This window comes from Sinocyclocheilus anshuiensis, unplaced genomic scaffold (genome assembly GCF_001515605.1).
Source record: "Sinocyclocheilus anshuiensis isolate Anshui unplaced genomic scaffold, SAMN03320099.WGS_v1.1 scaffold1114, whole genome shotgun sequence".
Classification (NCBI taxonomy): Eukaryota; Metazoa; Chordata; class Actinopteri; order Cypriniformes; family Cyprinidae; genus Sinocyclocheilus; species Sinocyclocheilus anshuiensis.
The window spans coordinates 1682206-1702514 of NW_015540838.1; the positions used below are offsets into that span (position 1 = coordinate 1682206).

Here is a 20309-nt window from a genome sequence, read left to right on the forward strand (position 1 = left end):
AAATAATGTTCTTTTTAGCAGCATCATATGACCCCTTTAATCAGTTAAGCTCCATTTTCTTGAAAATATTGTAAATTCTTGGCATGAAAATATTGGTATAGTATCATGAATTAAAATATTGCAATATATGTCTCCTCCCTTTTTTAAACAATATTTAACATTTACATTTTTAAATACTAATTGGCCAAATTTTTGTATAGCAACCATTAAACTGTAAAATTGTCAACTGTCCCTGGGAACAATTTGCTACTTAGCTGTGCTAGCATATGTAGCAGCATTGAATAGCCTAACATAAATAATTGCAATGTTATTGCTGTGTGACCCAAGTATCAATATAATATTGTATCACCAGGTCCCTGCCGATTCCCTTAAAGGAAAAGTTCACCAAAAATAAAATATATATTTTTAAAGTCAGTGGAGTCCAAACAGTATTGGACTGCTTTGATTTTCATTGTATGAACTAAGACACTGCGACATAAATATCTTATTTTGTGATCCACAGAAGAATCTGTAAGAAGCTTACAGGTTTACAATAATGTAATAATGGATAGAGATGACACAATTTTCATTTTCAGATGAACTATCTCTTTAAGTAAAGCAAATGTGCTTGAGGTGAACCTTGTGTTGAATTTCATTTACATGTGTTGAATTTCATTTACATGTGAAACAAACGTTCCCCTCAGACCAGTACAGACAGTTGTTTTGTCCTCTACTGCCACTGGACATATAAGAAAGTCGAGCTGTGCTTGGGGGAGTCACAGGGTTATGCATTACAGTGTGTGAGCAGTATATATTTTATCTCTGTGATACACATCTGTGTGTGTGTTATTCACTCTCAGCTTAGTGAGGTTTCCTGGAGGATGAAACAATGTAACTGTCATGATTGACTCTCGGATCAGTTCAACAGACACTTCATTATTCAAGGAGAGAAGCACAGCAAGCCGTCCCCCCCCCCCCCCCCCCCCCCCCCCTCCCCCGGATCAGTTCAACAGACACTTCATTATTCAAGGAGAGAAGCACAGCAAGCCGTTTCCCCTCTCTCTCTCGCTTCCTCATTCCCTCACACCTCTGTTTTTCTGTCTCTCTCTCCCTCTCTCCAGTGCCGGCTCTCCAATCTTCCTTTCGCTCAGTTGTTGACAAGCAATTTGAAGTGAGCCTAAAATTAAACTCTATTCTGGCATTTGGGGGTGCTGGTGAAGAGGGGAGCAGAGATTCCAGCTCCGGCCCTCTGTGTGGGAGTGTGTGTGTGTGTGGGAGTGTGTGTGTGTAAGTGCAACCGGCTGGCTGGGCGATTGATGTGATAGTTTTGTGGCATTGGTTATTCCTGCTTGCAGAAGCAGGGTGTAGTAGCTGCACTTTAGCTAGATGGCTTCACACGCATGTTGTTGAAACGCCGGTTCTGTCAAGAGTAATAAGGTACGCGAGTTCAGTGTTTTCAAAATCACTTCAGTTTGGAGGAAAGTTAGACTGAGTGGGGTCGCTTCCAACTTCTGTGACAGTTCTCGTTTTCAGTCGGTGCTGATTTTAATGAGTTTCAGCCCAACACTTTTGGCTGGTTTTGTAGTCTGAATATTTTTAACATTTATTAGTGTAAGAGCTTAAAAAGTGACAGTTCACCCAAACATGTAAATTCTGTCATCATTTACTCACCCTTGTTTCGTTCCAAACCTGTATGACTTTCTTCTTCTGTGGAACACAAAAGAAAATATTTTGAAAAATGTCTGAATGTTGTTTTATCCTTACTATGAAAGTAAATTGCATTGAACTGCATTGACTTTCATTGAATGGATAAAACCAGTTAAAACATTTTTGAAAAAAGCTTCTTTTATAATAGTCTTTTGTGGACGTTTGTTGCTTATGCACACTGTATGTATAGAAGGCCTAAAGGGACATGCATTATTGTTTTTCTGTCTTGTTTTCTTGTGATCTGTAATTTTGAAAAAAGTTTTTTTTTTTTTTGGTATTGATTTCTCAAACATTATTCTTTTATTCGTTTGTTGCTTATGCACACTGTATGTATAGAAGGCCTAAAGGGACATGCATTATTGTTTTTCTGTCTTGTTTTCTTGTGATCTGTAATTTTGAAAAAAGTTTTTTTTTTTTTTGGTGTTGATTTCTCAAACATTATTCTATTATCATGCAGATGTTCGTTTCCCTTGAATTGGCTCATAATGAAAATGAAAACACATGTTCAGAGTCTCTATAGTGTTTAAAACAGTAAAGTTGTAGCTTCCTTCACGAATGTCATACAGTTAGACAGTAAAGTGCTTTATCACTGACAGACATAAAAACGTTTCAGCTTCAATGAGTTGCTGAAATAAACTCACATTTTCTCATCCATGTTGCAGTAGTATGAGCATAGAAATGGCCAAGAAAAAGCAATAGAAAGCAACTTTTGTTATTTAAAAAATCAGAAGAACATAGTTGAGGTTTTAATAAAATGTCAAAATCATGAGAGAATTAAGTTGAGATCTTGAGAAAACAACTTCTGTTGTCAAGATCACAAGAGAGTTAAGTCTGTATCTCCAGAAAACAACCTTTTTTTTGTGCGTGTGTGTTTTCTGGTGTGAATTCATCTATCCAACAAGTCATTTCAATGTCTGACCAAGAACATTTGCTTTAGTCTTACATGATAAACAATTTTTGTGGGTCGCTTCTTGATGTAAAGTCTGTGAAAGCAATTCCGTCTTACTAGTTCAAAAGTTTGGGGTTAGTAAGATTGTTTTATGTTTTTTTTTTTTTTTTTAATTCTCTTATGTCCACAAAGGCTGAATTTGTTTCATAAAAAAATACAGTAACATCAATATTATAAAATATAATTACAATTTAAAATTTCAGCAGCCATTACTTCAGTCTTCAGTGTCATATGATCCTTCAGAAATCATTCTAATATGCTGATTCGCTGCTCAAGAAACATTTCTTATTATTATCAATGTGGAAAACAGTTGTGTTCCTTAATATTTTTGTAGAAACCATTATATATATATGGATTCTTTGATCAATAGAAGGTTAAAAAGATCTATTTTCTATTTGAAATAGATTTTTTTATAGATAACATTATAAATGTCTTTACTGTCACTTTTGATCAATTTAATGTGCCTTTTCTGAATAAAAGTATTAATTTCTTTCAAAAAAAAAATCTTACTGACTCAAAACTTTTGAACAGTAGTGTATAATATTGAAGTATTATGTTTTAAACATTTGTTTCACTGCTGTAGGCTAAGTGCATTACTGCAAACAAATTTGACAGCATGCCACGTCACGGATGCTGTAGATAGAGCTCAAGTTGTATTTAACCCAGAATCTCATATTCCAACTAATCTGTCTTAATCTATTCTTTTTGAGATTTAACCTCTGTGAAAGAGTCATGTAGTCCACTGTCCACCAACTCATTCGAAACGACTGCTGACTGCCTGGGACTGTCCAGATGTCTTCCTTTTAACTAATGTGCCTCTCTCTCTTTTCTTCTTCCTCCGCAGATAAACCTGTTCACTTCACACCGGCTCCTCCTCCTGATGGTAAGTCCCATAAGAATTCCCCCCGACCAGAGTGTTTTCAACCTGCCCAGATAATGATCTCAGCTCAGGCCCGTTTGCTGTTTGAAGTGGGCATCCTCGCCTGGTCGCTTCCCACCACCGGCTTGTGTGCAGCCTGTTAACATGGTCAGCGAGAAGCAGGGAGGGACATCTGCTTTGATGTAGAAATCTCCTGACATCTTGATTTATCTAGACTGGTGGGATGCAGGGTGGCTGACTTCTCCGGCATGCTGCTAAAGTTTTCCCACATCCCCCTGGGACGCAGCTTCGTTTATTACTGAAGCTGATTAGCCGATTGCTTTTGCCATGTTTATGAATATAAATCTCAATATTAATTGAGGTATTGTTTCTCTTGTTCTCACCATGCACTGAGAGTCATTAATTATACAACAACAATTTATTGGCAAATGGCATATCTCTGCACAGATTAATTGGGAGAAACAGCTGGTTTCCCCACTCTGTTAATGAATATTTATATGCGACAACATGAAATGGGCTTTGGAGGTTACTCCTGAGCTGCTGGCAGTGGAGATGCTTCTCTTTATGAGCTGGAGGGAGCTCCATTATGGACACCGTCGTAAATACTCGAACAAAACAGCTGCGTGTGTGTGGGTGTAGTCGGTATTAATGTACTGAAATTACATGTGGTATAATTAACTCCATTGCACACGTGCAAACATTTTGAAAGTTTTCAGCGTGGCTGTTTGCACCGAAGCAGACCTGAATGACCAAAGGAGCAGCAAACAAACCGTAATAATGCTCTGAGAGCAATTCTGTGTTCATTTTTACATATTTTTATGATTTAGTTATGGTTTTTGTATATTGGTGAAAATATTCTTTAAATTTAGTCAATATTCATTGTCATTTTTTTTATAGACTGATTATGACATTTAATTTTAGATTTAATTTAATAGAGCATTGTCAGTGTTATTTTAGTATTATGTACTATTATAGTAATTTTTAGTATTTTGTATTAGTTTTTATATTTATATTTTCAGTATTTATTTTAGTATTAGTAATTTTGGCTTTTGTAATTTTTTTCTTTTTTTTTGTCTAATTTTAGTACTTCAACTTCAACTTTTTTTTCAGTTAGTTGACAAGGCAACATTGCTTTTTTAAGTTTCAGTTTATCTAATATTTATATTTTATTTTATTTCAGCATATTTCAATTAACAAAAACTATTTTTAATGATTGTATTTTATTTTAAACACTGAGCAATGATGACGAGATTAAACAAATGCAAAATTAAGCCAAATATTCAAATATAAATATAATAATATGTGTTTGTATGTAGACGAATTGTGATTCTAAATATATTTTAAAACATTTATTTATTAAATTTGTTACAGAGAGCACAGAATTTTAAGTTCTGCATTTGCTCCATATCCTGTAAGTTTGTTTGTGTTGTGTGTGTGTGTATATATCTGATCAATCTCATATATAGGATGTGTTTAAGTGTGTTAATTAATCTGTTAGTAAAGCACTTCAGTTCACCAGTATTCATTCACTGTTCAGCTTCAGCTCAGACAGGTCAATTCCTGACATTATTGACTATGATTTGGTTAATATAAAAACAATCGTGCTCTTTCTAGATTTTTTTCCCCCCAAAAAACATTGTTAGTGCACAGTTAATCTTGCAACTTTTTTTCTTACTGTTTTCATCAACAGTACATTTTAATTAAACACATTTAATTAGCATTACAATTCATCTTTGTAATTGTTGACCAAAAAACTTTGTTAACAAACACTTTTATCAGTAATTTTGTTGAGATTACAAATGCATTTCAAGAAACGGCTCTGTTGGGTCTAGGCTCGATTTGCACAATAATTGCCCAATCACCTGCTTCATAGCATGTTCTGTCTGAGGGTTTGAGGAAAGGCTTGTGTTAAAAATCAGGCTTTAAGATTTTATTCCCCTGCATCTACAAGACTACAAGACAATAGTTATTATCTCCTTGAAATGCTGTCCATGCAGCACTGCTGGGTAATTATGTCTGATTGATGATTTGATTAACCTTACTCCTTACCAAGAGATTGGAAACTCATAAAATTTTACTTAAAATGTATACATCTGACTCGTAGAGAAATAGAGGCAGTATACACTTCTAACTGCTTTTTAATAGAAGTTTAATGACATTAGAGATTGCTTTGAAAACCTGCAGTTCTGAGAGAAATTGCGAGGCGCCGAGTGAAGTCGCAAAACTCCATTCCCCCTTTGATGCTTTGGGCTATTGATCACACCACACATTTTCGATACATGGATGTTTCTTCTTCCCCGCCTGTTTGTTTCCGCTCTAGCCGAGCGTTTAAAAGCCGCAGCCAGCTCTTAATTACATTTCCGATTGTTGTGTGAGTTCTCAGACGGCCGGTTCTTTATGTGCCAGACCTACACAAGCCCACAGAAAAGCTCTCCTCCCGGCTATCTCATCCCCTGCCCCGCGGCCGCTGTCTTCAGAGGCCATTACGCGTCAAGGGAGATTGGTTGTCCAATTACACTTCCATCTCCAATCCTTCATTGCCATATTAATTCGTTACAAGACTGAGATGTACTTATATAAAAGCCTATGCATTAGGAAAATGAGCATGAGAGGGGAAACATGTCCCCCGTTCCAAGGACGTAATGACATTCCCAGACCAAATTATCCACAGATATTTAATTAAATGGAATCACATCATAGACATACAAGTATCCCGCTATTATAAGCACAATTGCACATCCGTCTTTCGGATGAGACGTTAAACCGAGGTCCTGACTCTCTGTGGTCATTAAAAATCCCATGGCACTTCTATCTTGCAACTTTTTTTCTTACTGTTTTCATCAACAGTACATTTTAATTAAACACATTTAATTAGCATTACAATTCATCTTTGTAATTGTTGACCAAAAAACTTTGTTAACAAACACTTTTATCAGTAATTTTGTTGAGATTACAAATGCATTTCAAGAAACGGCTCTGTTGGGTCTAGGCTCGATTTGCACAATAATTGCCCAATCACCTGCTTCATAGCATGTTCTGTCTGAGGGTTTGAGGAAAGGCTTGTGTTAAAAATCAGGCTTTAAGATTTTATTCCCCTGCATCTACAAGACTACAAGACAATAGTTATTATCTCCTTGAAATGCTGTCCATGCAGCACTGCTGGGTAATTATGTCTGATTGATGATTTGATTAACCTTACTCCTTACCAAGAGATTGGAAACTCATAAAATTTTACTTAAAATGTATACATCTGACTCGTAGAGAAATAGAGGCAGTATACACTTCTAACTGCTTTTTAATAGAAGTTTAATGACATTAGAGATTGCTTTGAAAACCTGCAGTTCTGAGAGAAATTGCGAGGCGCCGAGTGAAGTCGCAAAACTCCATTCCCCCTTTGATGCTTTGGGCTATTGATCACACCGCACATTTTCGATACATGGATGTTTCTTCTTCCCCGCCTGTTTGTTTCCGCTCTAGCCGAGCGTTTAAAAGCCGCAGCCAGCTCTTAATTACATTTCCGATTGTTGTGTGAGTTCTCAGACGGCCGGTTCTTTATGTGCCAGACCTACACAAGCCCACAGAAAAGCTCTCCTCCCGGCTATCTCATCCCCTGCCCCGCGGCCGCTGTCTTCAGAGGCCATTACGCGTCAAGGGAGATTGGTTGTCCAATTACACTTCCATCTCCAATCCTTCATTGCCATATTAATTCGTTACAAGACTGAGATGTACTTATATAAAAGCCTATGCATTAGGAAAATGAGCATGAGAGGGGAAACATGTCCCCCGTTCCAAGGACGTAATGACATTCCCAGACCAAATTATCCACAGATATTTAATTAAATGGAATCACATCATAGACATACAAGTATCCCGCTATTATAAGCACAATTGCACATCCGTCTTTCGGATGAGACGTTAAACCGAGGTCCTGACTCTCTGTGGTCATTAAAAATCCCATGGCACTTCTCGTAAAGAGTAGGGGTGTAACCCCGGTGTCCTGGCCAAATTGCCCCCCTGGCCCTTGTCAATCATGGCCTCCTAATAATCCCCATCCACTTGATTGGCTCTATGACTTTCTCTCCTCTCCACCTGTAGCTGGTGTGTGGTGAGCGCACTGGCGCTGCTGTCCTGTGGCTGCCGTCGCATCATCCAAGTGGATGCTGCACACTGGTGGTGGTTGAGGAGAGACCCCCCCACATGATTGTAAAGCGCTTTGGGTGTACAACAATACACAGTAAAGCGCTATATAAATGCATCATTCATTCATCATTCATTCATTCATTCATTCAATTGAAGTCTTTCCCCTTCAAATGACAGAAACCAATCCATATTGAAGTTTCACCCCACTTTTGAAGCGTATTTGTATGTGCATCTGCCCGTTCCAACTCAATAAAAGATGTTTAATCACTAGCTGAAACCTGACAAAGCAACCTTTAATTAGGATCGTTTTGTAGGCCGTTTGTTCAATGTCTTTAAGCGGGTGTCCTTCAGAGTTTTAGCCGCTCAAGCTGGCATGTGAGCGGCAAACTGAACACTACCAGATTCTCAAACTCAGGGCCGTGTTGCCCACACAGAGGTCATTAGTGTAAGATTTGGCAAAGCTTTGTCCCGTTAATTATCTCTGTGGCATTTTAGAAAGTTGGCTTGAGGAAAACATCTTGCTTTCGATAAAACAAATGTTCCGTTTCTTTTTATCCAGCCCACTTACGACGTTGTGTGCGCCAAGCGATAAACTTGAGGGGATTCTGTACTTGGAATGCCCTTGGTTTGGCTGGGTATTCATGTTATTTTTAGAAGGAGTCAAAGAAACAATGACTGGATTGTGTTGGGTAGTTTATAACCATTAGATCAGATGTTTTTGACTGGTTTGAGAAGATGTCGCCTGTAGCAATAGGTCACCTAGCATTCCCTCTTTAATTTGGGTCATGTTGGAAATGAGATGGTGAGATGCGGACATGGTAACTCAAAACCTCCTCGCTGTCTCCTACACATCTCGACATGTGGTAATGAATACACTCCATCTGAATGCAGCCTTCCGTTCAGCATTTGTCACAGCGAGTTTTCCCCCTTGGGGCTGAGCTGTACCTGCGAAAAAAAAAACATAAAAGCATATTGAATGAAGTGGGTGGTGGGATGTAGGACTGAGATGTTTATGTGGGCCCGAGCTGTGGAACTACTTTCAGAGACCCTGCCAAACTTTCTTTAGCTTTGAAAAACTCAAACGGCTTCTTCCGAAAGGGGAAATGATAATAAATAAAAGGCAGGGCTTGTGTAATTTATTCAGCCATTGCTGTGTTCTTGACAGAAGGAAGCAGAATGAATTATTACCAGTCTCTTATCAATTAAATCTTTTCATGTCATGGATTTCACACAAAAGAGCCCAAAAAATCATGTTCATCGCCACTTTTTTTTGGTTTGCAGAGAACGGCACGTATCAAGATATCAAATATGTGGCATAAATTCATCTGGGGATTAAATGTTATAAATGTTATTAAATGTTATACCTAACTCCAGCGCTAACATACCTAACTTTTCGAGTTTGACATTACACCTGGAAGTTTTGTTGCCCTCTGTGCTGTCTGAACATAAATACAACTGCGAGAAATTCTCAAGAACGGCTGTCTTTGTAGTTCTGTAGAATCAGCATTTGCTTGCATAAGCAACAAACAGAAGAGCTTGTCATGGAGGGGAATCGGGGAGGTGTGGGCAAAGCTTGTTTTGATATTAATCTGTCTAACATATTCTTGACACAACACAGCAGTGTACAGCACAGAAATGGAAGCTATTGATTTCTGGAGGGGAGAGATGGCAAGTTTACGCACTGAGGGTAAGAAAGTAGATGTAAGATGTGGCCCGTTTGTTACACAGAATTGTGAGGAAAGCAATTCATATTGACATTCGCATCAGTGAGGTTTTGTCACGGCTCTGGTTTTACCTGGGCTTCAGATTGAAAATATACACTCACAGTCTTTTGTGTTCAAGTCAAATTGGCATTTGGGTCAATGACATATAAGAGTGTCCATGATAAAGTAAAGAAAAACACTTTGAAAGTTCTTAGAGATGTACTCTTTGTATTCATGTTGCTTTCATATGGTTTTAAAGAACATTTATACTATTTTAAAGACAATTTTCAATGTAACATTTTCCATACACCTTATGTGAGTGTACATTTTACAGCTTGAGCTAACCTAAAAAGATATTTGATATTTTAAGAGACCTTGACACACAGGCAGGAGAGTGCAGGGGTCCTCTCTGATTTAGTTTTTTCTGCTTGATGGTTAGACAAAAATACTTCAGAAATGCCATTCATAAATCATAAATGACTTTATTTTTTTTAAATGTTATATATCATTTAATATACAAATTATTTTTTTAAGTATTATATGTTATTTATTTATTTATTTATATAAATTTCATTCTCAGGACAGAGATTGTATCAACCTGACATTTATTTACTTTATATTTATTTTTATGAATTTTATAGTATTTACTTATACAAATTCCATTCTCAGAACATTTGTATCACCCTGATATTTCTAACTCTTTCCCCAAAACATATAAAAATAATTATTAATTCAAAAATGTAAAACATTTTAATCGAAGAAGGGGTGTATTCAAATCATTGTAGAGGTGTATTCAAGTCACTGCGCTTTAGTAGCTCCCTTGAATAGTAACATGAACCAAAACGGTGGCATAATGAATGCTAAAGCACTCAGTAGATCAGGTCTTTGTGAGAGGAAGATGTCTACTGATGTAGTTTTGGATTTAATTATAATAATTAGTGTGTAGTTACAACATCTACAAGTACGGACCCATTGTTGCTATGCTAACCAGCTTGTTTCTGACCCTCAATAGCACATATTTGTATGGGTTACGTGTTGTGTCCTGTAATAGCGCCTCACTTTTCTTCATAAAAAGACTCACTATGTGTCTTGCTAGTCAGATTTTGCACCATTTTTTTTTTTTTTTTGTCATCACAAAAGCAAATCCTCACAGCAGGAGGGCCACTGTCCTCTAAATTGTCTGCTCCGGTTTCTCTGTCCAGTCTAGTGTAACTGTAAGGCGAAAGTGCTTTGTAATTCTATTCAAATGTTCCAGCGGCAGCAGGAGCAGCACAGTCAGTGTTTGTGCCTGGACTGCTGCTGACATGATGGAGTAGGTCTGCATGAAGAGTGCAGGAAACCATAAATCTCCCTGTTTAAACCCCCAAAACACAATCTTTCCCCTTCCCCTTCCCCTGCACCCATGGAAGCAGACCAATCCCTTTTCCCTGTTATGCAAGACTCGATATTGCACTGGACAGTTGTTTGGGCCATGTTGTGTGTATTTGTGATCGTCCATGGCCTCTGGTCACATATACCCGAAAGTAGTCTTAACTCATTCTCATCTAATTTGTATTGTTTCCCAGACTTCCCTTTAATGGCTTGTTTGACATGTGTGCTCCACGCCACTGCACACAATTATGACAAGGTGCTTAGAAAAGCCCGGCGAGGCTGGAGGCCAACATTTCTATTGACACTCGCTCTTTTACAACCGAGAGCCAGCCATCGCCTTGAGTGATCGTGATAGATGTGGCTATCTGTGCAGGTATGAGCGTGTGTTCATGTGCATGTAAACTAGCATCGCTTTCCATCAAGAAGCTCATTGCTGAGTATATTGCACGCAGTTCCCTTTCAGTCGGTCACTCTCGACGTCACGTCGGATGACCGACGAATTGGGATCTCGCTTAGAGAGACCACGAGATCCCAATTCGTCAGTCATCCGACGTGACGTCTCCGTTCCCTCCTTCAGGGAACGAGGGTTACCATACGTAACCGAGACGACTCTCCTTTTGTATTATATAGGGCTGAAATTATTTCAGTGTCAATGTCAGAGGATGAAAGGGAGAAAATTAGAGACTTTGGCTCTTGTTTTGAGTCTCAGTTGACAAATTGTATTTTTTAATTATATATTTGTTTAAATATATATTTTGATCTCTACATTTTAAACACATACCAAGATGTATCAAAATTTCTGCATGAAAATATTTGAGCACAGATTTTGTTACCAAATTTTTCTTTGTGTTGGGAAAGAAGTTCGAAGATGCCGGTTGGGAAGACTTATTTTACCCTCCTGTATGCCTTTAATGATGCCTTTCCAATACATCTTGGAATCCTTAATTGAAAGAGGACAAATAAAGGCTGTTTTGTATGCAGCCATTTGCAACTCCACCATGCAACTCTGGAGAAGCCTGCGTCAAGATCATTTGCATAATGAAAGTGATTATATGTGTCACAGAAGGAAGAGCCAGGCAGCTGGAAAGGTAGCGATTTGGGAGGGAATTTGAACACACCTCTCCGACAGAAAGAGAGCTGGAGCAAAAAAAACCAAACAAACAATAAAAACCCAGAAGGGTAGAAAGGTCATCCGGTGCATAAACAAAGATGTGAGCAAGACCCCCAGCAATGCTTTTGCTTATTATTCAAGCACATCTTAATCATCCTTAATCAGTCAAAAGTGTATCTTGTGCCAATATGACAACGTTGAAGTCATTCTAGAGTAACAAAACTAACTTTAGGTTATGCTCCCCTCGTTTTCCTCATGTGTAACACATTAAGCATGATGTTCCGCCCGGCAGGAGCCTGGCGAGATCTCTTCCAGCTGTTGTTCTGTACTGTTTCCCAGCATGCCTCTTTCTGAGGCCGTGTCCATCATGATTGGATCTGATTTGCCTCAATTAGTTCAGCCTGGACATTCAGCTCAAACTGTAGGAATGCTGGTTTTGCGGCTCCTGAAATTAATGAGCCCGTCCGAGAGGCCCTCCCAGGAGTCAAACCAGGTTCCGGCACTACCTACCGACCCTGGGGCTCCAACGCATCGACAAGACCTCAGGTAAGGCCTTTGGCTTGTCCCTTCAGTACCCTGCCGTGAGGAAATACTCATGGCAAAGCATAATGTACTGTTAGAATAAATGCTCTTGCGTTTTCAAGCTGCTTTTGAGAAGAGCTAGTTAGGAATCTCAGTGATGGAAACCTCATCATTAGATTCATATCAATATTTCAGTCACACTTTGCATCGTGGGGAGATGCCAGCGGGAGGGCTGTTTCAGATGCTGCATCTTATCCCAACATGAGAAAGTATGCAGATGTCATTTGCATTTCTCTTCATGCACTACTTGCGTCTGTGTCTAAACCATCTCACTCATGGTCATCTTCTCGAAGGGCTGCATATATCTCCCTTTCTATCAGCCCCTCTTTTGCTTTGCTATTTCTTGAGAATGTCTGCCGTAGGCACGGCTGGATGAGATTGAGGTGTCTGTCGTTGATGCCTGAGGAAGGGAAGGGTGCGCACGCTCTGGACCGGGCCCAGCTGAGGTGAGAGCACATGTAGATGTGCAGCAGAAATCCCTGCAGCCAGTCATTGCTTTCTCTGAGCTGTCAGTACTCCAGTTTGGTTGTTGAAATGGAAGATACCAGGGTCACTGTGGTCAGAAACGTTCTGTTTTTGGAAGAAGTCTTATTTCAGTCTAGTGGCTCAGTTATAGAATGGCTTTTTTGGGAAGACTGCACGTCTTACTGTCAAATAAATCCAGTGTCTTCAAACTTCAAATGCAGGTTAAATTTAGCTGAATTGCAAAAGTCTGTTCTTTTTTTATTTAAAGGATGATGATCGTAGGGCTGGGCGATATAGCTAAAAAATGTATCAACGTATAATGTTTCATATCGTTCGGTATCGATAATTATTGACATGTTTATAACCTTTTTTAAAACAAAGAGCAATAGAATTTTTTTTTTTACATTTAACCACTGTATTTTTAAATTAAATCAATTTATTGAGACAAACAACAAATATATATTTTTTGTTTTACCAGTCAAACACAAAATAAAAATGTAATCCATCTTAAATTAATCTAATTTCTAATGTTTTATATGCAGATTGAATAGGTTAAACTTGTCTTGTCTCCCGAGGCCACAGGAGGGCGCAATGAGCAAAATCATGCAGCACATTTAACTCACCGCAAGGAAATAACTGTCTATAAAAAAAACTTGCATTACGTCTAAATTAACTCATATAAATCAAATATAATTTCGTAAATTGCATAAACAATTATGAACAAAACAGCATCATGTATTTATGCATTGCTTAATACAAAGAGCCGAATCGCCCATCACACAGATTGCATTTAAAAACATATGAGACACAGTGAAAAGGAATAAACCTCCACAAATTCGTGACGTGTTTGACGCACACCTAACATTCGATTGTACTATTTTTGCATTCAAATTCGACTAATATTAATTTTTTTTATTCACAATATCCTCATTACAGGCAGGCACAGCACTCAATTCAGCATGTGCTTGTGTTTGTGTTTGTGTGAGCTGTCTGCATCACTCATAGCATGTGCCTATATCCTGCACTATATCGAACATTTTTTATATCGTTATCGAAGAAGGTGTACCGTCGATAAATATCGATACCGTTTTATCGCCCAGGCCTAGCAGCTCTATACTCGTACTGTACAGACTAATTTTATCTGTTTGTATATTTCCTGTTGTACACAATATAATAATCAATCAGTCATGGCATGTTTTCGACAGTTTTCTGTTAAATTAAGAAATGATAATAATTCGTTCACTCTGTCTTTATCACTGTCATATTGTTCCACTCCATATGAAATTAAGCAGAATGTTTTCACTGCTGTTTTCTATACAAAAGATCCCAGTGTAAAAAAGAAACCCATGTGACTTATTCTGTGTGGTACAGCGTTATGTGAGAAACAGACTAAAATACTAAACATATTATTATTATTATTATTATTATTATTATTATTAATTATGCAATTAATTAATTATACACTGCAAACCTGGATTTTTTTTTTTAAATCACAATTTAAAAAAATTATAATAATGATATTTTGAAAAATGAAACAGCTATTCAATAGCATAAGAAGCTTCTTTTTTGTGCTTAATTTTCTGGAGCTTGACAGTGTCTGTTTCCCATTCCCTTGCATTATGTGGAAAAGAGCACATTCTGCCTAATATCTACTTTTGTTTTCCTTAGAAAAAAGAAATCCTACAGGTATGGAATGACATGAGGTTGAGTAAATTAAAAGTTAATTCTTGTCAGCATTCAGCCCCTCCGTCGATACTTTTAACTGTATTTTATGCGGACCATTTCAGAAATGCTTAATTGTAGGTATGTGGTTTCCACTGCATTGAACGTAACATTTCACACAGGTGTTGTATATTTCAGAATGAATTTCAATGAATTTCTCTAAAGAGGCACCTATTGCTATTCTTTAAAGTACCGTTTGTGCACAAATTCTTGTGTGACTAGAAACTCATAAAGCATCGCCGGTCTTTTTTTGGAAGCTCGCATGACAATCCACTCTTTTATGCGGTGTAATTGTGCAGATCTGAGAGCTCAAGTAATCATAATCAGTTATGGATAATTTTCAGTACAATGGCCATTGTTTGTGAAGTTTTCCTCTATTTTGTCTCCAGCAGAACAGAAGCAAGTGAAAGTGAACTCAAGCTCCTGTGATCCATTATACTGTCTTTGCGGTTACCCTGTAAAGCTCTCTCTGCTGCATAGTCCTTCAGACTTTTTTATAAGATTACAGATGATGCTCAGAAATTAATTTGAGGGGTCAGTGCAGATATATTTTCCAGTCAGACAGCAGCACCTGGAAACACTGCAGTCTTATCCATCACAGAGGAGAAACAGCCACCCTCAGACAGCTGAAAAGGAAACAAGCAGTGCATAGAAGCAGATATGGCTAGTTTAGCCCCGGCCTGTTGCGATATTGGCCGTGCAGGTCTCAGTAGGAGATAGCAGATCTGGTGATCTGAGGTCTGTTTCATTTCACCTGGCGCCTTCTAGTTTACAGCCTTAATTCCAGACCACAGCATCCTGCCGAATACATGCAGCACACTGTCAGATACTCACGATTGAGGCCTCCGTCCGCGAAGAAATAACAGTCTTTGATGCGATGCCTAACAACCCGCTGCTATATCGGATCACCCGTGCCACCTTGAGTTTAGGATGCTTTGCGCAATGCCGAAATTGAAGTCAAGTGTTCGTTGCTCTTGGCACCTCTTGCTGCACTTTTTCCCATCAGCCAACACATCTCCGCTCATGCATACGAGACGGAATGGCGATCACGGAGGCGTCTGGCTTTCGATGACATCATCAGGAGGGGGGTGAACTGAAGGAGGGGGTGCTTGTGTTGCATGTAGAAGCCTCCCAGTAAAAGAGATTATGTGCGAGAGTCGCCATATGCTCTTCTACCCCAGGTGACTACCGGCAAAACAGGAAGTGCCACCTTTTTAATAAGCGGCGTAATGCCTGCCAGCATCGTATTAGTCACCAGGGTATAAATGTCAAGTGTGCGTATCCGTTTCACTCATCATTGAGTCGTTTTGTTGAGGAAAATAACATATTTCTTATTTTAGACCTCTGTGGTTTTGGCTTGGTCTTGAAATGCGAGTTTAAAATGGCTGTTTGTTCATTTGATGAGCAGCAGAAGCTTTTTTGCTTTTTTTTCGTTTTCGACTATTTTTAGAGGCGGTTAAGATTCCTTATTGACGCAGAGTTGAGGAAGATTTCAGTGAGGCTGATTGGGTGTGTGTGTGTGTGTGTTAGGATGAATAATTAAATGATGATGTAATGCGCTGAATGAGAGAGGGAAGGAAAAAAATAAGTGATACAGAGTCAGTGTAGATCTGCACTCCAGGCAGCATCGCATGAGAACTCATTTCGCTAATGCTATCAGAACATGCGAGTTCAAATGTACAAGCCGTTTTGTTTGACAGCAAGGCTGTCAATACCAACTTATTTTGGTATTTGTCAAACCTCACAAGTCTTCTGTGTGTATATGTGTGTGTGCTGTCACATCTGAGTGCGGCTCTGCTCAGATTGTCCGGCTTCTTCTAAAAGCTATGTATGTCTGTTTCCTGAAAACGCTCCATCTGTTTACCCATTTAATTAGTGACAGATGAATCAGATGATGCGTTCTGCAGTTAGTGTCATTCATTTTTTTCTGAGAGCATTTGGCTATCCTATTCCTATATTGAGTGTAAGAATGTGCACGGCGGCATGTTTTTTAATACTGAATAGTCTCTAGGTTGCCTAGATGACTAATCGGTCTTACAAATCACAAATTTGTGTTGTGAACAATTAATTAGGCTAGTTTTGCATTCCTGCACACCTAATCTGACACATTTCTTAAAGGGATGGTCAACCTAAAATGGAAAATTATGTCGTAATTTACTCACCCTCATGTCACTCCGAACCTGTATGACTGACTTTCTTGTGCAGAACAAGGTGATTTTCAAAATGTTTCAGATTTTTAATTTTTATTTATTTTTCTATACAATGTAACAAACATAAAATAGTTCCTGTTGACTTTCATTGTGTGGACAAAAGTTGAAATATTCTTAAAAATAATGTACAGGTCATGTAAAAGAATTTTCACAGTGTATTAAAAGTCGATTGAACTATTCCTTTAAGGGTATTTACATAAGGTACTTTTGCTGTTCTTGTTTGTAAGACTGCACAATTTGACCTTTTTTTTTTTTAATTTATCTATCAATAATAATAATAATAATTATTATTATTATTATTATTATTATTACATAAAATATTAACCAATTCAAATATATGAATATTGTAATATTTCACTGTAAAATAATAATAAAACAAACAAACAAACTTTGTCTTAATTTCATAGTTATCAAATGTTAAACCTTCAAGCTTTTATTTTAGTGTAAAACAGCAGGGAGCCCATAAAGCTTTTCTTTTGTTGACGACAGATGTTTATAGGTGTTTTATATGGGAAGATAGTTGACACCTGTTGCATTCTCAAATGTTCATTATAAGTGACCCAAACTCACAGCACATGCAGAAATTAGTTTGTGTGGAGCAGCATTTACTGCAAACTGAAGACACTGAAAACACCCGATCATGAGCTGCTCACGTGTAGGCCTGTCACGATAACAACTTTTTGTTGTGCGATATATTGCCGCAGAAATAAATGCGATAAATAATACTATTGTTATTTTAAGACCGTTTTATGCCATTGAATATATAATCATAATATAAGAGCATAATAATGCAAGAAGGCCTACACACTTTCATATGACAATAAACTTTTAATTCTTAAGAAAATTTAGATAATGGAAATTAAGTAAAAACATTAGATACCTTAAAAAACTTGAATAAATAGTAAATAAACATTTTCTAACAAAAAGTGCAAAGTAGAAAAAACGAAAAATTCACAAATAACTTGTATGGAGATTTTTCCATCTACAGATTTTTCTCTGACCTTCTTTTCTCTTTAAATTAAGGGTGCACTGTATTGCTGAAAAACACAATCCTTATTTATCAGTCAGATGTCCGTGTGCACAAAGGCACAGATCCCTAAACAAGGCCATATCTGCAGATGAAACTTTGTCTGTAGAAGCATTTTTTAAATTTTTTTAATTTCTTGAACTAGCACCGACTACACCACATTATGTACGAGAAGCTGCAAAAGACACAGGCGCAAGTGGAATGTACAAAACATGGTGACATAAATTTTTATGTAAATATAATGGGCAATATATTGCGTCACCAAAAATTATTGAGGTCATGTACATATATTGTGTGATAAGTCGATATATTAATTATTGTGACAGGCCTACTCACGTGTGAAGAACACAGCACCATATTTAACTCTGAAAGACACAGCACATGTATTTAATGAAATCACATCCTTTGCCATTTTAGAATTGCACTAACCCTTATTGCAATTTTGGTTTTGCTTCTATTTAATCATGCAGCCATGTAGGGTTTTTATCATGCTAACGGTATAAAGAAGCTCAACATTCTTATATAGTCCATGCTTATAAAATGACTGCATATAGTCAGCCTCATTTATTCACTAATTGGATGACCGGTCAGTCAGGTAGTGTTTCACACTATGTATTCACACAAAAAGACTTAAAATATGATTAGCTTTAATTTTCTGCTTTGAATAAAGCCACTGTGTGAATGCTCACATATTGACTATTCACATATATTTTTTCTTTCAGTTCTCTTGAGTCGCTGTAGATTACAGTCAGCAGTGTTCATACAAGACCAGAGTCTTTTATCTCTGTATGATCAGGTTGTCTTGAACTCTTATCATTGCTTCATTCTGTCATTTTTCCTTCTAAAGTGTACCATTAACCTCTCAAATAACCCTACGGGAGGTACGCAGGTGATTTCAGCTGTCATATGACTTTTTTTTTTGTGAAACGGCCTTGTGGCGGCCATATTGGACCTCTTGATTTTGCTAAGTTTGTTTATGTTCTGGATTACACCGATTATACTTAATAGGCTGCATTGACTGCTTAAACTGTTCTTTTATCCAAGATAAAAGTCATAAACTGTTTAAACGAAACCTCAATTTAAGCACATTTAAATATCGGGTTTATTTTGAGTTGATTTTGATAGTTATCAATGTTTTATAGTACACCTAAACAGCTCAGCCTCCAAACTGCCTTTCTCAAACACCTCATATTCTGCCATAGTTGCTCACCATGCCGCTGTGTGCAGGACTGTTGACTGCATTAGCATGTTGTTAGCATTCTGTCATCGACTGGAGCCAAATGGATGTCATCTTCCTCAGCTTCTGCTGTGAGACTTGTGTTGTGTGTTGTTCAGCTGCGAGATCTTTGTATTCCTAGACTGCTCTCCATCGTCATTAGCGTTTCTAGCATTAAGCATTTACGTTATCTATTTTAGCTTTAGATTGATAAAATGTAATAAATACCCACATTGACTTTCAGATCAATGCATTGACGGCAGTGACACATTGTATTTAGAGGCAGGAGTCTAAGCCGGTCTCTAGAAGAGATTTGTGGGAAGAGATCAATGCAAGTGGCAAAATGTGCTTAGCCTTTAACAACCGAATGAGTAGCGCTTTTTAGCTAATGCCAGAAAATGCAATTATGTTCCAGCAGACGACCTTAGACAATGTCTGTGGTTCAAATACAATGCGTGCTTGCATACTCAGCATGAGTGCTACCTAGCAGACGCGATTTCATTACGTTTCCGAAGTCATTTGACTTCACACACTGGTGCTCGCTTGCTAATTTAACTCGCTCCCACCTGCTGTTGGCAAAAGTGTGTGTAATTGTTTTAGTTTAAAGCTGTATTCTATGATAAACGCAAATGTGAGTCAAATGAATATGCATGTCCTGTTTGGGTGTCTCCAATCCATAGAGTCAGCTCACAGATGAGGCCCAACTGGAGTCAGGAAAGACCCAGACCGGTCGGCATGGCAACTTCAGCACCAAACTGCTCATGCAACATTCATGCTGTCCTTTTATTTGTCTGGTTTTGGCCCTCTCGTGGCCCCTGCGCATCGCCCTCTGGCCCTGGTCAAAGTCCTAGGGCCTCATACAGGTGTGTCTCCTCTCACCTTGTCTCTCCATTCAAACCCAACTCAGCCACACGCTGCCTCGTTCAGGTTTAATAAGTGTCAACATGCTACCAGCAGCAGTGCGGAGGAAAGAGAGAGAAATATGATCTGCTTTAGAGAGAGACGTATGGAGAAAATGACCTCACTGTGGAGGAAAAGAGGCTGTGTTTGTGTGTCTGAACTGAGATGGTGGAGGAGATAATTATATCAAATCACACCTGTTATGCTGCATTCAGGTGTTGCGAATAACATTAACCGTTGTTTCTCATTCTTTTATATTTTCACCTTTACCCTAGATTTGTACAATAAGGTATAAAAGTCTATATTCTTTAATAATATATATAGGCCTATATATACATATATATTTC

At 38.0% G+C, this 20309-nt stretch overlaps 1 protein-coding gene across 5 annotated transcripts in view; it reads left to right on the forward strand.

Moving 5' to 3' along the window:
• Positions 1 to 20309, forward strand: part of agrn (agrin) — a 302644-nt gene that overhangs the window by 140324 nt on the left and 142011 nt on the right. For all 5 annotated transcript variants that reach the window (XM_016484758.1, XM_016484760.1, XM_016484763.1 and 2 more), the window contains one exon: positions 3480 to 3518. In XM_016484758.1, coding sequence (XP_016340244.1) covers positions 3480 to 3518 — 39 coding nt within the window. The remainder of the gene's footprint in view (positions 1 to 3479; positions 3519 to 20309) is intronic.